The sequence below is a fragment of the Ipomoea nil genome, unplaced genomic scaffold (assembly GCF_001879475.1).
Source record: "Ipomoea nil cultivar Tokyo-kokei standard unplaced genomic scaffold, Asagao_1.1 scaffold0322, whole genome shotgun sequence".
Lineage (NCBI taxonomy): Eukaryota > Viridiplantae > Streptophyta > Magnoliopsida > Solanales > Convolvulaceae > Ipomoea > Ipomoea nil.
This window is the reverse complement of record NW_017616750.1, coordinates 95,139-112,488: the sequence shown is the minus strand read 5'-3', so window position 1 is coordinate 112,488 and position 17,350 is coordinate 95,139. Positions and strand designations below refer to the sequence as shown.

At 38.1% G+C, this 17,350-nt stretch overlaps 2 protein-coding genes across 3 annotated transcripts; one reads left to right on the top strand and one right to left on the bottom strand.

The window, feature by feature from the left end:
- Positions 1-10,786: 10,786 nt before the first annotated feature.
- LOC109171611 (protein BPS1, chloroplastic-like) lies at positions 10,787-13,315 on the top strand. Of its 2 annotated transcripts, none has more exons than XM_019320658.1 (3): positions 10,787-10,903; positions 11,017-11,084; positions 11,711-13,056. In XM_019320658.1, exon 3 carries the CDS (start codon positions 11,727-11,729, stop codon positions 12,753-12,755), a length of 1,029 nt encoding a protein of 342 aa, XP_019176203.1. In that variant the 5' UTR covers positions 10,787-10,903; positions 11,017-11,084; positions 11,711-11,726; the 3' UTR covers positions 12,756-13,056. The 2 variants fall into 2 exon arrangements, with proteins under 2 accessions (XP_019176203.1, XP_019176204.1); XM_019320659.1 differs by lacking the exon at positions 10,787-10,903 and adding an exon at positions 13,217-13,315 and having other exon boundaries at positions 10,972-11,084; positions 11,711-12,626.
- Positions 13,316-13,522: 207 nt separating this feature from the next.
- Positions 13,523-17,060, bottom strand: LOC109171610 (probable polygalacturonase). Its single transcript, XM_019320657.1, has 5 exons — positions 16,996-17,060; positions 15,730-16,195; positions 14,818-14,992; positions 14,657-14,727; positions 13,523-14,295 (listed from the first exon to the last, which is right to left on the bottom strand). The coding sequence occupies exons 1-5, from the start codon at positions 17,032-17,034 to the stop codon at positions 13,634-13,636; spliced, it is 1,413 nt and encodes a 470-aa protein (XP_019176202.1). The 5' UTR covers positions 17,035-17,060; the 3' UTR covers positions 13,523-13,633.
- Between the last annotated feature and the right edge of the window lie 290 nt (positions 17,061-17,350).

Here is a 17,350-nt window from a genome sequence, read left to right as displayed (position 1 = left end):
CCGTTTGTGTAGACGATGACATATCTCACACAGGAACCTCCCAACCATGCTCTATTCTCATTAGTGTGCCCATTTTGGTCGTGGGTCACCGTCCTGGTTCTGCAAGAGTTTGTGAAGAATTGCGCCCATCAATTCTCCTTTGAAGCGACCCTCACTTCTCTCTCACATAGGTGATTCTTTTCCGAGTATCCCGCATACTCACACATGTCAACCGACATTCGAATCATTAAAGCATCAACATGCTAACCTTACGCGGGAGTCACTGTTTCTAACGAGGAGTGGTAGGGAGTCCGAGACCCCCACAGTGACACGCTCCGTTCCATAATTTAGTTGTCCCATTGAACCTAGGTGTCAGCTAGGTTGGGTATCCACTATAGAACTTTTAGTCCAAGGGCTTTAGACCCATTCCTCGTTCCAATTTCTCCACAACCATTTGCTTACCCTCGGGTTAGCGAGTTAGCGGCCGCTACGTTATCTTTTGACATCACGTAGTCAATAGAGATAACCCCCTTTGTGAGAAATTGTTTTAATGGTATTATGTCTATGACTCATAAGTCTAGACTTACCATTCCACATTTTAACTCTGTACTAACCAATTTTGGCTTGACTATCGCAATGCACACAAATTGGAGGTACGAGTTCACCACTAGGAACATTCTCGAAATAATGGCATAGTCATTCGGCCTACTCGCTCGCGACACGAGTGTAAGGCTCTCAGCTTTGATCCCGTCGGATCTTAGCTATCACAAATTCATTTTTGAGAATTTCCGTTTAACCGACTGCACCGGCCTACGTAAAGACGTAGCCTTTAATGGACTTAACATCCTTTGATATCCGTGTTATACTTTCCAAGTACGACTAGATATCCCACGTTGTGTAGTCCAACGTCACGAGCATACCTTGAGTATCTCATAACTTTCACTATTGTCTTCTAGTGCATAACACTAGGGTTACTCGTATGTTACCGAGTTCGTTAACCACTAAGGCAATATCCGGCCTAGTACAACCCATTTGATACAATTAAACTACCGATAATCTGAATGTATTCTCCGTGAGAAGTACAATCTCCGTGATTATTGGCTAGTTGTACGTTAGAATCTAACGGTGTCCAAGGCACTTGATTATCATTCCTTTACAGGATTCAATCAACTCAATGAGATTGGCTTATCACGAGACCATACGGTCTTCTCACAATTTTAATCTCAAAGATTAAATTTGCCAAGCCCCCATCTTTGATCACATGTCAAATCTCAAATTTAACATGTTCTTGGTAGAATTGATCATGTGATCGTCACTACTCACGTTGAGTTTATCGTGTATAGACAAATAGTGATAACCTCGTCTATCGTACGCATTACGTAGACATTTATCACATTTGTTTATACTAAACTCGTGACACATCATTGTATGATAAAAACTTACATGTCAAGTACTAAGGCAATTGTTTCTTCAAACCAAACAATGATCTGACCAGTTACACACTTTCTTTCCATAGCGCGGAACCACGAAACCCTCGGGTTGTTCCATGTCTATTAAGAAAGCGACACATCCATTTCGATGAACTTCCAAGTCTCGCTAAACAGCTCCTTGGCAAGTATCATTCTAATGGATTCCATTCTCATCACAAGAATATATATCGAAGTAACCGTGGCACTCGCATTACATGTAACCTACAATTACAAGTCCGGCCATTTTATTTCAATATAACCAAAACCGGTTTTATCTTCCGACTAGTGATCCACTTAGGATCCAAAGGTTTTACAACCTGAAAGAAGATCAACCAGATCAAAGTATGATTCTCTAAGATAGAATCTACTTCACTTTTGGTAGCCTCTCTCGGGTTGGTCCCTTTGTAAAAGTCACTACTTCTACATATGTTCGAGGCTCGTTTTCTAACAACCTTGTCAGAAAATCCAAATTATTTTCTAGTAAGCAAGTTAGAATATGCGCATCACATTCTAACACGTACGTCAGAAAATATGGACCAAAGGATTTTTCAATCCTAGCTCTCTTGCTACGTTTAGCTTTGAGCTCGGGTTCTCTTTCATACCCTTCAACCATAGCTACGTCGAAATTTCATTTCAACGTGCTAGGTCCGATATTGAACCTTCTCAGAAATGCATCTTCTAAAGAACGATGAATTTCTTGATTCAATTTATTGTGTTCTTATGTACATCCAAACTATAGGACTCGTGTACTAAGAACCAGTACACAACTTTGGCAAGACACCCCCACATTTCAGGCATTAGTAGGAAACTTCCTACGTACCCATAATTCGTAATTTCATGCGGGTAACCTTATTTAAAAGGTACTTACTTGTCCAAAGAAATGTCTCACCCTCATACTTTGAGGTAGACCCGAACTTATCAACGTCTTGATATTTTATGTTCGGCAACAACGCTCGATTGAGGTGAATACCATGTCGTACGCTCGAGTACGATACCAATGCTTGCGCCGAAATCACCAATAAGTGTTTCTTTTTCACCACATCGATTGTTCGTAACCGCATTAATCCACGATTAATTTGGTTTTTTTTTCTCTTTTTATTCTTTAAAGAATAAACATGTGTTACACGCTAACACATCTCGTAGGTGCTAACAGATTAGCCCTCACGAATCCATTCGGTTTTTGACCGAAAGGCCACAAACCCGAATCATTGCTTCCAAAAATTGAAGCACGAATCAGTGCTTAGTTATGAAGCACGAAACATGCTATTCCAAGCACGAATTATTGCTCCCAAACTAACGCGCCGATTCCCAAGCAATCTCTATTGCTTTAAATTATAAATTCACAGCAACATTCGGTTGCTTAATTTATAATTCCAGTGCTACCTAGCACAAGGATTATTAGCTAATTACACAATTAACCAAACCTCCTTTCGTGCTAATCACATAACACTTTTACAACGCTAAATTTAATTAGCCACATACTATACGAAAGGTTTAAGCTAAGTACATTAGCATTAGGACCAATCATAATCTAGCACCTTTATTGCTATTACTAAAGCACCAAATGCTTAAGTTTTCAACATCTAAAGGTGCAGCCACCAAGTGGCCGAAAGTGCCTAATTAAGCACTCTACCTAGTGCTTGATAGCACTGTTACAGTGTTTTAATTTGCACTTCCAAGTGCCAAATTAAATTGCACTTTCCATTAGTGCTACAAAAGCACTATTCACCAAAACACAATTTGTCTCAAATTAAATATACTAGTATAATTTGGAATTTTTGATCAAGTTAATTATAACACAATTAACGAGAACAAATCAACCAAATTTTCCAACTAGTTGAACCAAACTCATATAATCGTTCTTAGAATATTATATAAAACATTCAACACTTGAGCTGTGACGCTCACGATTATATTGTTATCCCAATTTTTTGACAAATTGATCCTTGAAATCCGTATCGTTCTACATGAACTAGAACCGAAGTTCGTTACGGGATTTCAACATGTAACACGCTTGTTACATTTCGTTCCGGCCGTTAAGCCGTTTTAGCATTTTCCACATAATGCTCCGTGATGCACCACGCACCCATATTGAATTATTTCATACATTTGACATTATTCTAACAAATAATTCGTATGTACCAAAATTCAACTCAATGGAACAATTATATTTTTATTCGAATAAAATATTACAAGGATACTACAGTATTTATTAAAAATAAATAAATAGGAAAAACTACATTGGAAACATATTTCCTTATTCCTATCTCGTAGTGATCCTTCAAACCCGTGTGCCTTGTTCCATTCTCAACCGTCCACTCCACAAAGGGTGGTCCATAGGGCACATCGGGGGTACCTATGGTTGTGACCTCACTCGTCCAACCATCCACATGTCTTAAACATGGCGAAGTTGTCCTCAACCTTTTCACCAGGATGACGGTTCGCTTTGTAGTGGCATTTTTCCTTCTTCTCGTAATCTTCTTGAAGCTAAGCTTCCGCTTCAGTTTCCTTCGATTACGGTTGAAGTCATTGGTAACACTACCATAGTCCTCAGACCATGTAGTCATTACACCATCATAGGATCCTTCATGGCTTTTAGCCGATCCAGTAGGCAACACAATAGGTACCAATTGTGTGCCATTAGCCACTAGTCTACCGGATCGTGAACCAAAGTTCTCCGGAGCACTATCGTGTGATTTAGCAACTCCTATGGAAATAACATTTCCAACGTTGCTGCCATCAACTGGCATCACGGAATGTGCAACATCTTTGCCGTTCCGACCATTTGAATGTGCAACTCTGGCAACATTCACGGATCCAACACTCTTGGACTCCACCGAGTTGTTCATTATCAAAATATATAAGGTTTTAAGATTGTTGGAGATAATGAACCACAATCGATTTAATATCCGTAAAATAATATTTATATATATACACACGAAATATATATAAAATATTATTGGATATATATATCCGAAATATATATATACACACAAATATATATAAGACGGACCTAACGGTTATATATAAATGTATATCTACGAAAAAGATATACCAATATATATCAACCAAAAGAAAATATAATCCTTAGATTATAATTCAAATTTAACAAGAAAGAACAGATTTTTGCTTAAAAGCATAATCCAAAACAAGAAAGAAGGAGAAGAAAGAAAGAAATGTACGAGTTAGGCAAAGTGCCTGTCTTTCCTTAAAACCTTATTTGCCACCTCCCAAAAGTGCTAGGAGCGTTGTGGCCTAGGTTTCCCAGGATAAAACGTACAACGGTTCGACGTTTGAGCACCCAAACGAACGAACCTGGCAAACTAGAGCACGGGCAAAACACAGTAGCAAGAAAGGTGTAGGAGCAGAGTTTTGGAGCTGGGAAAAACAGAATTTTCTGTGTTGTGTGTGTTGTTCTCCCGTGTAGAAACACTGCTGCTACCCTCCTTCTTGTATAGGGACGTAGGACATCAAATAGCATTTAACTAGGCCATTAGCACCAGCCTTGTAACATCTGAAACAGCTGGTCTTTAGTGCAGATTTAATTCAAAAATCAAATACAGAAATTAATTCTGTAACGGATGAATTAAATCTCCAACTGTCCAGAGACGTATCTGGTAGACCGAAGTTTCAACCTCGCGCTGCGCACGAGAGCAACTCTCGAGTTGCTCTTGGCCAGGTGAGCACGAGAGTTGCTCTCGTGTTGCTCTCGGCTGGGTGAGCACGAGAGCAAGTCTTGTCTTGCTCTCGGCCACCTAGCTGTCAAGTGGCTTAGAGTTGGGAAAACTGATACCGTAAGTTGGCATAACTTAGCCCGCAAGGCCAGCCAATTTCCGGACGACACTCGTGCCCGTAGGTGCCGGCGCACACGAGCTCGGGCTTGAATCAAGCCTCTCCGAAGTCATCTCTAGTTGGAATTTGATTTGCACCATCCCCCCCCCCCCCCGCCCCCCCGCGCGAGAGAGCCTCTATGCTATACAATTCTACAAGCTCTAAAAAAGCTCTTGTATAAAAGGGGGGTGAAATCCTCTTTCCAAATCAATGTGGGACAAAACTCACTTTTTCCCTTACATTTTCCAACTCAATGGGTCTACTTTGAGAATCAATATCCCATTCACCCATTATCCGTTTTGAGCGTACAATATATCAATCTCTTCGTCTCATTACGAAGAACCCGAATCCACTTTGACCCGATCCAAATCGGAAGTGGACCCCACTGATAATTGTACCACAAAATAGCCACTTAACATGTCATTTTATGTCATTTTAATGCTATTTTTCCAACATTAAGCCAGTCTATATGATCATGTCGACTTACTTTTCAATGCAACTAACACATGCAAATTGAGCATTTAAACAAATCCTTCATCATTTCATGATTTAATGCCAAACCAACATTTACTCAACCTTCATAATCAGAAGTACTCAAGTAAAACTTAGTAAAATAGGCACATTTCATGCAAGCATGTCGTCATGATCCCGAGTCTCACGAGCCTCACGGACCCACGAGTCACGGACCGGGACAACCAACACTAGGCTGAGCCTCAAAGGGCCTTGCCCACACAGTGGCTAGGTGGGGCTCGGTGACGGAGCTTGGGGAGCTCCGTCACGAAGCTCCGCCTGGCCCCGGCGCTGAGTGGCGGAACTCGAGAGGGTCTGCCACTCAGTTCCGCCCTATGGCGGGGCTTGCCAACGAATCCGTTGGTTGGCTCCACCAGGCCAAGCTCTCTTCGAGGCAATGTCCTCCGAGCTCTATACACGCCATTTTCATGACGAAAACTCCACTTCTAGATCAAAACACACCTCCAAAACTTCACAAAAACATCATATAACATCAAGATACCAACATCAACACATAACAAACATATAAGTAGGGGTGTTAGCCAATGTTGCAAAAATCGCGCCTAGGCGCGGATTAATCGGCGCCTAGGCGCTAGGCGCCATTGCGCCGCCGCGAAGAAGGCCGAAATCGGCCATCTCCGCGGCCGGCCGGCTAGGCGGTCTGGCCGCCTAGACCGCCTAGCCGGCTGAACCGGCACTTTTAATTTTTTTTTTTTTTTTTTTTTTTTTTTGAAAATGTTGGAAAACTTTCGGAAGGCATAACTTTTGACTCAGTTGTCCGAAGGCGGTTTGGTCCACTAATTTTTCAAAAAAATGCTTCTTTAGCTCTTAATTTTAGTTTTTTATGTATTTAGATGGTTTAAACAATCTTTTGAACACTTTTACAACCACTTTCGTAAATAGTTTCTAAGAAATAACTATGGAAACCTTATGTATTTTAAAAAAATTTAATTTTTAATTTTATTTTTAATTAAAAAAAATTAAAAAAAATTAAAAAAAATCGGCGCCTAGGGGGCGCCTAGCGTGTTTTGCAACATTGGTGTTAGCGCATAGAGCTTTCGGTAAACTACTCGTGTTCAGTAAGCGTTCATTTATGTTCGTTTATTAAGGTAAACGAACATTAACAAACAAAATTTAGAGCTCGGTTTATAAATGAATAGAGTCTAAACAGTTGTAAGCTCGTTTGCTAAGAGATCGTGAATAAGTTCGTTTGTGCTCGTTTAACAATGTTCGCGAACAAGCTCGTTTGTATCCGTTTAATATTTGTCTGTATTCTCTTTGTAGTTGTGTTACTTGTTTGGTTATTTTTCGTGAACATATATTATTTCTTGTTCACGAACGAATTGTGATCATGAACATGTGTTCATATGTTTGGCTATTAAGCATTCGCGAACGTGATTGAACATGTTCGCAATTATTAATGAATATGTTCATGAACGTGCTTGTTAACAAACATGCTCATGAACGTGTTCATTAATGTTAATAAATAGTTTGTGAACGTGTCCGTTAATGTTAACGAACACGTTCGTGAACGTGTTCGCGAACGTTAACAAACACGTTCGTGAACGTGTTCGCGAACGTTAACAAACACGTTCGTGAACGTTAACAAACACTAATGAACACTTAACAAACGAACACGAACAGGATTTTCAAAAACCTTAACAAACGAACACGAACACGAACACTACAAAATCCTTAACAAACGAACACGAACAACCTCCGTTCATTTATGTTCAATTCGTTAACAACCCTACATATATGCACACATTTATCCCTATTTCTAAGCATCAATACATCATAAACACAAGTAGCATCTTTAATATCTTAACAAAACTAAAAATACTAAGTTTTGAGAATCCATGATTTATACCTTGAGCTTGCTAGTCTCTACCTCGAGAATCCTTCCTTTCTATTCTCAAACTTAGTCTTCTCTTTGACCACCTAAGACTCCATGACCACACATAAAACAACATAGACACATATATGAACATACTTAGTAGCAGGAAAAGGAAAGAAGAAGAAGAAGAAGAAGAATGATGGAAAGAGGAAGAAGCTTACTAGAGTGGCTCTATTTGCTAACTTGAATCTCTGATTTTTCTTAGAGAAGAGAAGAAGAAGGAGATGTGGATAGAGTGGAGTGAAGAGGAAAATCTGAAAACTGATGTTTAAATACGACACAAAACCCTAGGGTTGAAGCTGAAATAGACGGACAAGAGAGGGCAATTTGGTCATTTCGCGATTTAAAATCTCGGGTTATAATTTTGGGGCAAAAGTTGGGTTAAGTTCGGGTATAAATACGATATAAAATTTTAGGAATAGATTGGATTCATTTTGAAATACAGTTTGGGTTAAAAAATATTTCTATCAAGTTCACAGGTTCCTCTCAGATAGGCTTTAAGGTCAAAATTTTGGAAAGTAAATATATTATTTAAATAGGGTTTTCAAAATCATAAATAAATATATAAATATTTTATACTAAATCATTTTGGAAAGAGTTCAAAATATTTTATTTACTCGTTTGACCAAAAATTATCGTAGGAATAAAAATAAATTTTATTTTGAAACTTTATAAAATAGAAATTTGGAGGAAAATATTTTGGGATGTCTCACACCTTTTGCCCCATGCCCTACCAATATTAGTTCATTTCCGGGCTTCGCTTACACTTATATTTCTAAGTTGGGGGGAGGGGGGAGGCGGGGGGGGGGGGGGGGTACACACTCCCACTTCGAGAGATCCTTGACTAAGGTTCAAGCAAAATAAGAGGTGAACAACATGCAAGCATACAAAAGGTGTAAACCTATTGGTTTCTAAGCAATCCCCACTTGGTGTAAAGAGGTAACTTCCAAATGATATTTCAAGAATAAAAACTTTTTAGGCACCCAACTAACACACTTCCAACATGATATAAACAATAACGCACTCTCCATATATCATCAAACACACTCATCAATCAAGCACCATTAGACCAATTGAGCAAATAAAAGCCATTAAAGCACAAAGCGCGTCCTTTCTACACTTTAAAATAAACATCATCCTCGATGTTACTTTGAGGACTCTTAACATAATACACAAAAATTTCCTGATTCAGATGTACATAATTGTATAAAAAAAATGTACATAATTGTATAAAAAATGTACATAATAAAAAAATATACATAATTGTATAAACAAATATATACATAATCATGTCAACTTCCTACCGCGCTTCCCAAAACGACGTCGTTTTGGGAGGCGCGGGGCGCACAATGCATTGTGTGCCGTGGTGCAGGGTATAACGATTGGTGCAAACCCCTTTTCCACACTTTAGGTTTAAAAATCGGGGCATATAAAAGACTAAGGGATAGAGAAAATAATTCAATTATAGCACAAATCCCATTGTAAGGAATGTAGCATCCAATTCTATTTGCCCCCATCAAATTCGCTTCAAGCTTCAAAACAAGGTTAGTGGCATATGTGCAATTCAAAATAGTAGAAGTGCAATGGAGTAGTGGGATTACTCCTAGATATAAACAATATTTTTGAGAATTTTTTTTCTCTTTTTTTTTTTGTTTTTTTTTTGTTTTTTTTTTTTGTTTTGTTTTGTTTTGTTTTTTTGTTTGTTTTTGTTTTTATAAGGTTGGGGTGCCTCCCAAGAGCGCTACTTTTAACATCTTTAGCCCGACGTGTTTGAACATGGAAACACAAGAAACAACATATGATCGAGATGGAAAACAAGGGTACAAATCATAAAGAATCAAGGGCAAGTCACTAAACAGCCAAGATCAACCAATTTAATGAAATGCTCACCATCAAAAGAATTGTTCACATGTATTGACAAAAGATTGATCAATGATTATCAACAATATCACAATGTCATGGCTACTCTCATCAATGTATGAATCAACAAGTAGGCACTAGCCATTTATGAACAAAACCAAACACCTAATATCAACAAGCAAGAAGAATTCAATTCACATATACCAAGCAATTCAATAAACTCAAATACAAGGGTTCTCATCATCAAATGTAACACAATTATGCACAAGTTTATCACCCTATTATTGAAACAAAGATGTCCAAATTGAAAGAACAAGGAATTTTTTACCTTGATTTGATGAATTAGAAGAATTAAAGCTGAGGTTTGGTGTTTGGATGGTGTACACATGATGTTTGGTTGTAACTTGGTCACTCACAAGTGTTGTTAGAAGTTGGGAGGGAGTTTGGAGTGCAATGAAAGCGGTTTGAGGTAAATTTTTTGCGGTATCCATTTGCCCTAATTCACGCATAGCCCCACGCACATGGGTGGAGTGCGTGAATTTTTCTGTGACAACGCACGTGGGGTGGGTGCGTGGACTTTTCTATGTCCAATCCACGCACATCCCCACGCACGTGGATGGGGTACATGGAATCTTCAATAATTATTATCGTAATTAAATTAAACATGGGTCGTTGAATTTATTTGTATAATAATTACAATTAAATTATTTTTTCTTGTTTTGCATATTTATTTTACTAATAATATAACTACATAAATCATATTACATATCGATTTTTTCAAGATAATTACAGACAAATGAGTCATATATTATTCAGTTAATTGAGTCATACTTTTAAACTAATTTTATTATCAAATTTTAAATATTAGAATGGTTTATAATCTTATGTTTAATTTTATTATTTAAATATATATAATATTAATAATAATTCCAATTTCACCCTACTACTAAACATGCAAAATACTTTCATCGAAATGTATTACCATTACCAAATATTTGATTCGTATTCCAATTTCGATTTCGATTAACAAAACACACCCTAATTTTTTTTTTTTTAAAAAAGTGCGCGTTTTAGTTTCAGAATTCAGAAACTCCGAAATTCGAAGCATGTCTAGAACATCGTCGACCAGAAATCGTAAAAGAATCTAACGGCCAAAAATGGTCTCACTCCAACAAGGCATAGTACGATCTTCTACAAGCTTCATCAGCATGCCATATCTCGCCACGTTTTAAGCATTAATCCGACGGTTATCGTGTCTCCAAGAGCTAATAAACGAACCACTCGTTCATCAAACGCGTCTGCGGGTGAAATTCCAAGAAGATTCCTCCTTTTCTCTATCTACTCGGTACTCGGTCAGGTACGGCTTCTTGCGTTTTTAATATACATATATATATATATATATATATATATATATATATATATATATACATCTCTGTGCGTATAGCTTACGGGTTGACCTTGATGTTTTAGTTGATCTGCTTAAAATCTGTGGCGTTCAATCTCTGAATCGGCTTCGGATTTAAAGCTTTTTTGAATCTGTAAGTATCTTGATTTGATTATCGTTTGTTTTATTGGATAGTTGATGTTTGAATTTGCTTATCGTTTTTTTGTTGATTTTCGTCAAATTTATTTATTATCTTTTCCTCTTTTCTGAATATTAAGAATACCAGTAATTATAATAATCCGATGCGGTGTAGTTGTTGAAATTTGATGACATATGTTAGATCTTGGGGTTGATGGTCATAATTGGCTTCTAATTGCAATATTTTCTGGACATTTAAGAGAACTTCCAACTAATTTGATATGTGAGAAAATCAATTACTTGGGATTTTGGGAACTAGTAGTTGATAAGGAGCTGATATTGAATCTGTATCTTTATAGGCTCAAAGTTTCAAATTTGCTGATAATTGATATATATGTATTGTTTTTTGTAACACAGTTTAGCTTTTCTGGATTATAAGAAAATGTAATTTTTACGAAAAAAAATAGGGCTGCAAGTAGACATAGTTGTATGCTATAATTTGATATTTAGAATTTGATTTTAAGCTGCTGCAGAAACTTGTGTGGGGTAAATATTTGTGTTCTTCAATTGTTGGTTACCATGCCTATGCCTATACTCTGTATTATTCTGTTCTCTTATGTTTTGTTTCTAATTTCTATGTAGTTTCTGTATATTAAAAATGAGTTCTCCAAGAAACCCCTTCCGGAAGATATTTCCTAAGGGCTCACACCTGTCTTCAAGGCTTCTTTCTCTATTGAATACTTTCGAGGAGTCGGTGGCAGAGAAACTCAAGAGTCTGGGGCCTGTGGATGGGGAAGATGTGCTCAGCTTATCGTGGATGCAACGTGCCATTGCTGCACTTTCCGTTATTCATTCCGACATCAAAGCGCTTCTTTCTGCACTTGAACTTCCCGTAAGTGATTGGGATGAGAAGTGGATTGATGTGTACTTAGACAACAGTGTGAGGTTGCTGGATGTTTGTACCGCTCTCAGCTCCGAGATCTCGAGGCTCAACCAGGGCAATCTTTTTATTCGCTGTGCGTTGCACAACGTGGATGGCGGGGCGAACAAGTTTGTTGGAGCACGCTCGTCGTTGGATGGATGGAAGCAGCATCTTAATGCAAACAACCCAAGACTGGAGAAGTGCTTCGGGATTCTGGATAGCCTCACCGAGAGTTTGAACTTACCTAAGATAAAGAACTCCGCAAAAGGGAAAGTGCTGATGCGGGCTATGTATGGAGTTCGGGCAGTAACCGTTTCCCTCTGCAGTATATTTGTCGTTGCTTTCTCAGGCTCTGTGAAGAAGCTGAAGGATTTAGAGATCCCCGAGGATTGCATCTGGGCAAAAGCGTTTCTTGATCTTCAGGCTTTTATCAACAAGGAGATCAAGGACAAGTATTCCCATGGAGGGGTCAAAACCCTGAAGGAGCTAGAAGACGTCGATATAAGTGTGGAGAAGTTGTACCCCATGGTTAAGGATGGGGTACTCCCTATCGAACTCGGAGCGCTGCAAGAAGCAAGATCAGATTTGTCGAAGAAGGCAGACGAACTTTCACAAGGACTCGATCTGTTATCGAAGGAGGTCGATGCATTCTTCCAAATTCTCCTATCGGGACGCAACGCTTTGCTTTCTAACCTTAGAATTGGTAGTAAAATCACTAACCAAATGCTGGCCGGTAGCAATTTGAAGGGACAAATTGTGAGGTGAAAACTAGTTTTGTAGATGTCAGGTTTTCTGTTGTTCAGTTCAGTTTGATATTAAGATATATATGAAAAATTTTACAATGCTGAAAATGCATCGCTACCTATTATTATAATGATGAAAGGGCTTTTTATTTATAATAGTAAGTAGCGATGTTTTTTCAGTATTGTAGAATTTTTCTAAAGATATACTACCTAGTATCCAAGTAAATATAGTACCTAGTACTGAATATTACTATTGTATATGTGAACAGTTGTGATGAGTTGTAATTCGCCGTTTGGAAGTGCAAGTGTCATATTTACATGCATGAACTGGTAAAACTGCTTACAGTGATCACAAGACAAAATTTAATACATATTATTAATTAGTAACTGTGATTTTTTTTTTTGAACTATATGAAGGTGGAATACCCCGTAAAATTAAAGCTACAAGTTTAATCTTCACATGGTCCACTCTTTTGTCCAAGTTTGCTGAGTCAATTATACCAAGTAAACATCGGCCACCTAACATAGATATATGTAACATGATTTCTATATTATATTATTATCACTTATGAAAACATTTAGAGCTGTACAAAGAAATTTGAAATTCATAAATTAATCTGAATTGAATCAACTTATCTGATTTGTTGGGAAATTTCGTAAATCGATTAGTTTTTGAATTTATGCACCTAAAAGGTATTGGTCAAAGTTGTTAGGTTTTTCATTTACGATTAAACAAATTCCCAGTGAAGAACAAAATAATAAAATTTTAATGGTTATTCTTATCAGAAATAATCAGCGAAATAAATGACTTGTTCATTTTATTAAGACTCAATGGAATAACTAATGAAAAGACATAATATTATTATATTATATTAATAGCCCCGCAAAGCATATGAATTCTCATCCATTTTTGGCAGGCAAATCGCACATTCCAGGCTTCACTGGGCCCTGACTATGCAACAAATTGCATGGCGGGGGAACCACCCCACTGGCCACTCCTTGAATATTAGCACAAACCCACGGCGGCTGCTTCTTGCCGTTCTTTGCCATCCCTATGGTGACGTTAGCCATGCAGATTCCGGTGAAGGGGTGGCCGGGGATTCCCTCCATCGTGCCCGCCGTCGTCACATTATCCGCCACCACATCCCGGAAGTTGATCCCCGCCACCACCGGAATCGCTTTCGGGTCGAAATTTTTGTCGGCGTGGGAGCCGTACTTCCCAGTCATCTGAAACAACAATTTCATGGTGTGCGCTCTCAATCCCTTGACGTATATATTCTTGACGTAGCCGCCGCGGCCGAGGGCGGTCTTGATCCTCACCCCTGACTCCGTGTCGAGGGCGGTGATGTCGGAGGCCCTGACGTCTTCAATCCCACCGGACATTTCACTTCCCATTGCTATTGCGCCGCTGGTGGGAGAGATGCAGGTGAGGCGTCTGATGATCAACTGTTTGGTGGGCATACCGTACTTTATACCGTATTCATCAATACCGCTTTTAATTGCCACACAATCATCTCCCGACACTATGTAGTTGTCCTCAATTCTTACTTTTGTGCAAGAATCTGAACAATAATACCAAAATTCAAATTAAAAGAGCTGGGGATATTTTGTTCCGCGATTGTACGGTACAATAAACGGCCAAATCCATCCATTGGTGGTCAGGGGATTGTTGGACGGGGTTGGGGAAGAGTCAACTTCAACAATTGGTAGTTAGGAAATTTTTGGAGAGAAAATAAAATTGCGTTTGATCTAACAAGTGGTATCAGAGTCAAGTCACGAGTTTGAGTTCATCAATTGGTGGTAAGTGCTGGAAGGAAAATTGTTGGACGGAGAACGATAAAAGGATAAGTCCATTAATTGGTGGCTAGTCACTATAATTGGATCATTTAATTTAATTAATTAAATAAGAATCTAGGATCAAACCTGGGTTGATTCCATCAGTATTTGCTGACTTGACTGGAGCTAAGATTGTGAGGCCTTGTATAATGATATTACTGAAGTATAAAAAACATAATACATAACTATTATTTACTGAAGGCCAATGCAGGAGATAGGAAGAGTAAAAAAATAAAAAATAAAATTACCTGCTGTATACAGGATGGACATTCCAATTTGGTGAATTGAGAAGGGTTAAATTGGAGATTTGAAGGTTATCAGTATGCATGATCTCAATCAGGTTAGGCCTTATGATCTTTAGCTTTTTACTGCGAAACTGCTGCCACCAAAATGCACCTTGACCATCAATGGTGCCATTGTTACCTGAATTATAAACAACATGCAAAAATTGAAGTACCCATCCATTAAGTTATTCTACAATCAAATAGAGACCAACCGGAGGCAACCTCAACTAAGTTAGTCCAACCATTGATTTGGTAATTACAAGGTTAAAAGTGCGACTCTCAACGAGAACGGGTATTAACTTTATTGGTTTGAGCCGATCAACTATGAACAACCTAAGCTGATTTACCTCCTTGTGGTCTTTTGGCTACTAGGGTCACAAGACGGAGTTTACCCAGTACATATCTTTAGGTAATGACTGCTCTGATATCAATATTGGCTTATTGGCCTCATTAGTTTGAGCCGGCCGGTCAGGTATGAGCAACCTAGACTACCTAAGCTGATTTACCTTTTTGTGATCTTTTGACTGTTAGGGTCACAAGGCAGAGTTTACTCAGCACACAGGTAATGACTGCTTAGATATAAGTATTGGCTTATTGGCCTCATTAGTTTGAGCTGGGCTGTCAGCTATGAGCAACCTAGACTACTATACCTAAGCTAATTTACCTCTTTGTGATCTTTTGACTGTTAGGGTTACAAGGCGGAGTTTACTCAGTACACAGGTAATGACTGCTCAGATATCAGTATTGGCTTATTGGCTTCATTAGTTTGAGCCGGCTGGTCAACTATGAGCAACCTAAACTGGTTTACTACGTACTTTGTGATTCTTTACATGCTAGGATGACAAGACTGGGATTTACATGAGTATGGAAACTTGCCTGTAATAACAACATCTACAAGGTTTGATCCAAAAATGAAACTGATGTATCTTCGAAGAGAAGTGTCCTTTCCATTACCATAAGATGGCAAGGGCGGAATCACTTGCCAAGTGTTTACGTCCTGAGAAGCCAGGAGGACTGCATCTTTGTGAAGAAAGAGAGTGAAGTGACTTGTGAGATTGAAGCTTCCAGTCAACCATTTCCCAGCAGGGACAATGAGCTTAGCTCCACCATGTGCACTATACTTGCTCAGATTATTCATTGCTTCCCGAAATGCCTTTGTGTTTAGTGTCTTCCCATCCCCTACCCCTCCAAAATCTTTTATGGATGCACTGTGTGCCCTGTTGCTTATAGCTGAGTACTCCCTCCCACTATATTGGGACTCATACCAATTTCTTTCATTCTTACCCTCAGCTACTCCTATCACTCCTATAACAATTGCCACAAACCAAAGTGTCTTCAATTTCTGCAACACCAACCAGGATTATTATTATTATTAACTAGCTTAGGGAGAATCAAATGTTCTCACTCCAATAGGGAAGGTAAGATAAAATGCATATTTAACTTTTGTCCATATTTTGAAAATTTTAAAATACTCCCACTTATGGGCATTTTACCCAATTTGTTTATTGTTAGGAGTAATCACATTTCATGAACCATATATATACGATGTTCAATTCGCTAAATTGCATACATATACACTTTTTTTTTTATTTTTTATTTTTTTTATGAGTGCACCCATGGTTTCCACCGTCGAGTACAGTAACTAATCTCTCTGGCCTGGAGATTTAAGACTGCTTCATATACAAAGCCAATGATTAATAAACTCTTGACATTTGGTTAGGATGAATGAGTTGCTTTCACTCAACCACACTCCAGGTTCTCAATTGCATATACACTAATATTTACACAAATACAACTTAATTGGCTAAAAATTTTGCCAAATACTTCTGTGGTGTGTTACCAACTTACCATACACTAGATCATTATATGTTAGCATTTGATAGAACTTTTAGGAAAATGGTTAGTTAATCAGTAAAGTTTTAATTGTAGAGGACGGAGAAGAAATGAAGAAAGAAAGAAAGAAAGAAAGTAAAAAAAGATATTATCTACTTCAAACTGTAGCACCAATTCAATGACGTAAAGCATTATACAATATAATATTTTAAAGTTGTTTTAGATTAAAAAAAAAAATTGGATATATATAACAGAAATAGCTAGAAATGAAGAAAAGTAGAAGAAAGAATTGCATGGAATTGATCTTACTTGAGAGCTTAACAATGGGATTGTATTCAAAGACTCCATTGAGTTGGTGGGACAAAATTTATTTGGATGATGAAATGCAAAGTGTGTTGCATTATATTTATAGGCAAAGTTGGTGACCCATTTTTTTTTTTTTTTTTTTTTGAATGCTACTGACTCGAGAGAGTCAATAATGCCTTTACTGAGGCTCAAATTAAACTCACAACCTCTCATATGAAAGTCTAACTCGGGTGTCATCTAAACACAAAGTGCTTGGCGTTGATGACCTATCTAAGTGTTTTTTTAAACTCATTTGGTCTGTCGCTTTAAGTGTTACTAACTAACTAATTAATGACAATTAGGCACATTATATTGTCTG

Excerpts from the sequence above, each read along its gene's own strand:
- LOC109171611 (XM_019320658.1), top strand. The coding sequence starts at position 11,727 with ATGAGTTCTCCAAGAAACCCCTTCCGGAAGATATTTCCTAAGGGCTCA.
- LOC109171610 (XM_019320657.1), bottom strand. The coding sequence starts at position 17,034 with ATGGAGTCTTTGAATACAATCCCATTGTTAAGCTCTCAA. Across the intron at positions 16,196-16,995 it reads TCCCATTGTTAAGCTCTCAA|AAATTGAAGACACTTTGGTT; the intron begins GTAAGATCAATT and ends TTGGTGTTGCAG. Across the intron at positions 14,296-14,656 it reads TACTGATGGAATCAACCCAG|ATTCTTGCACAAAAGTAAGA; the intron begins GTTTGATCCTAG and ends ATTATTGTTCAG.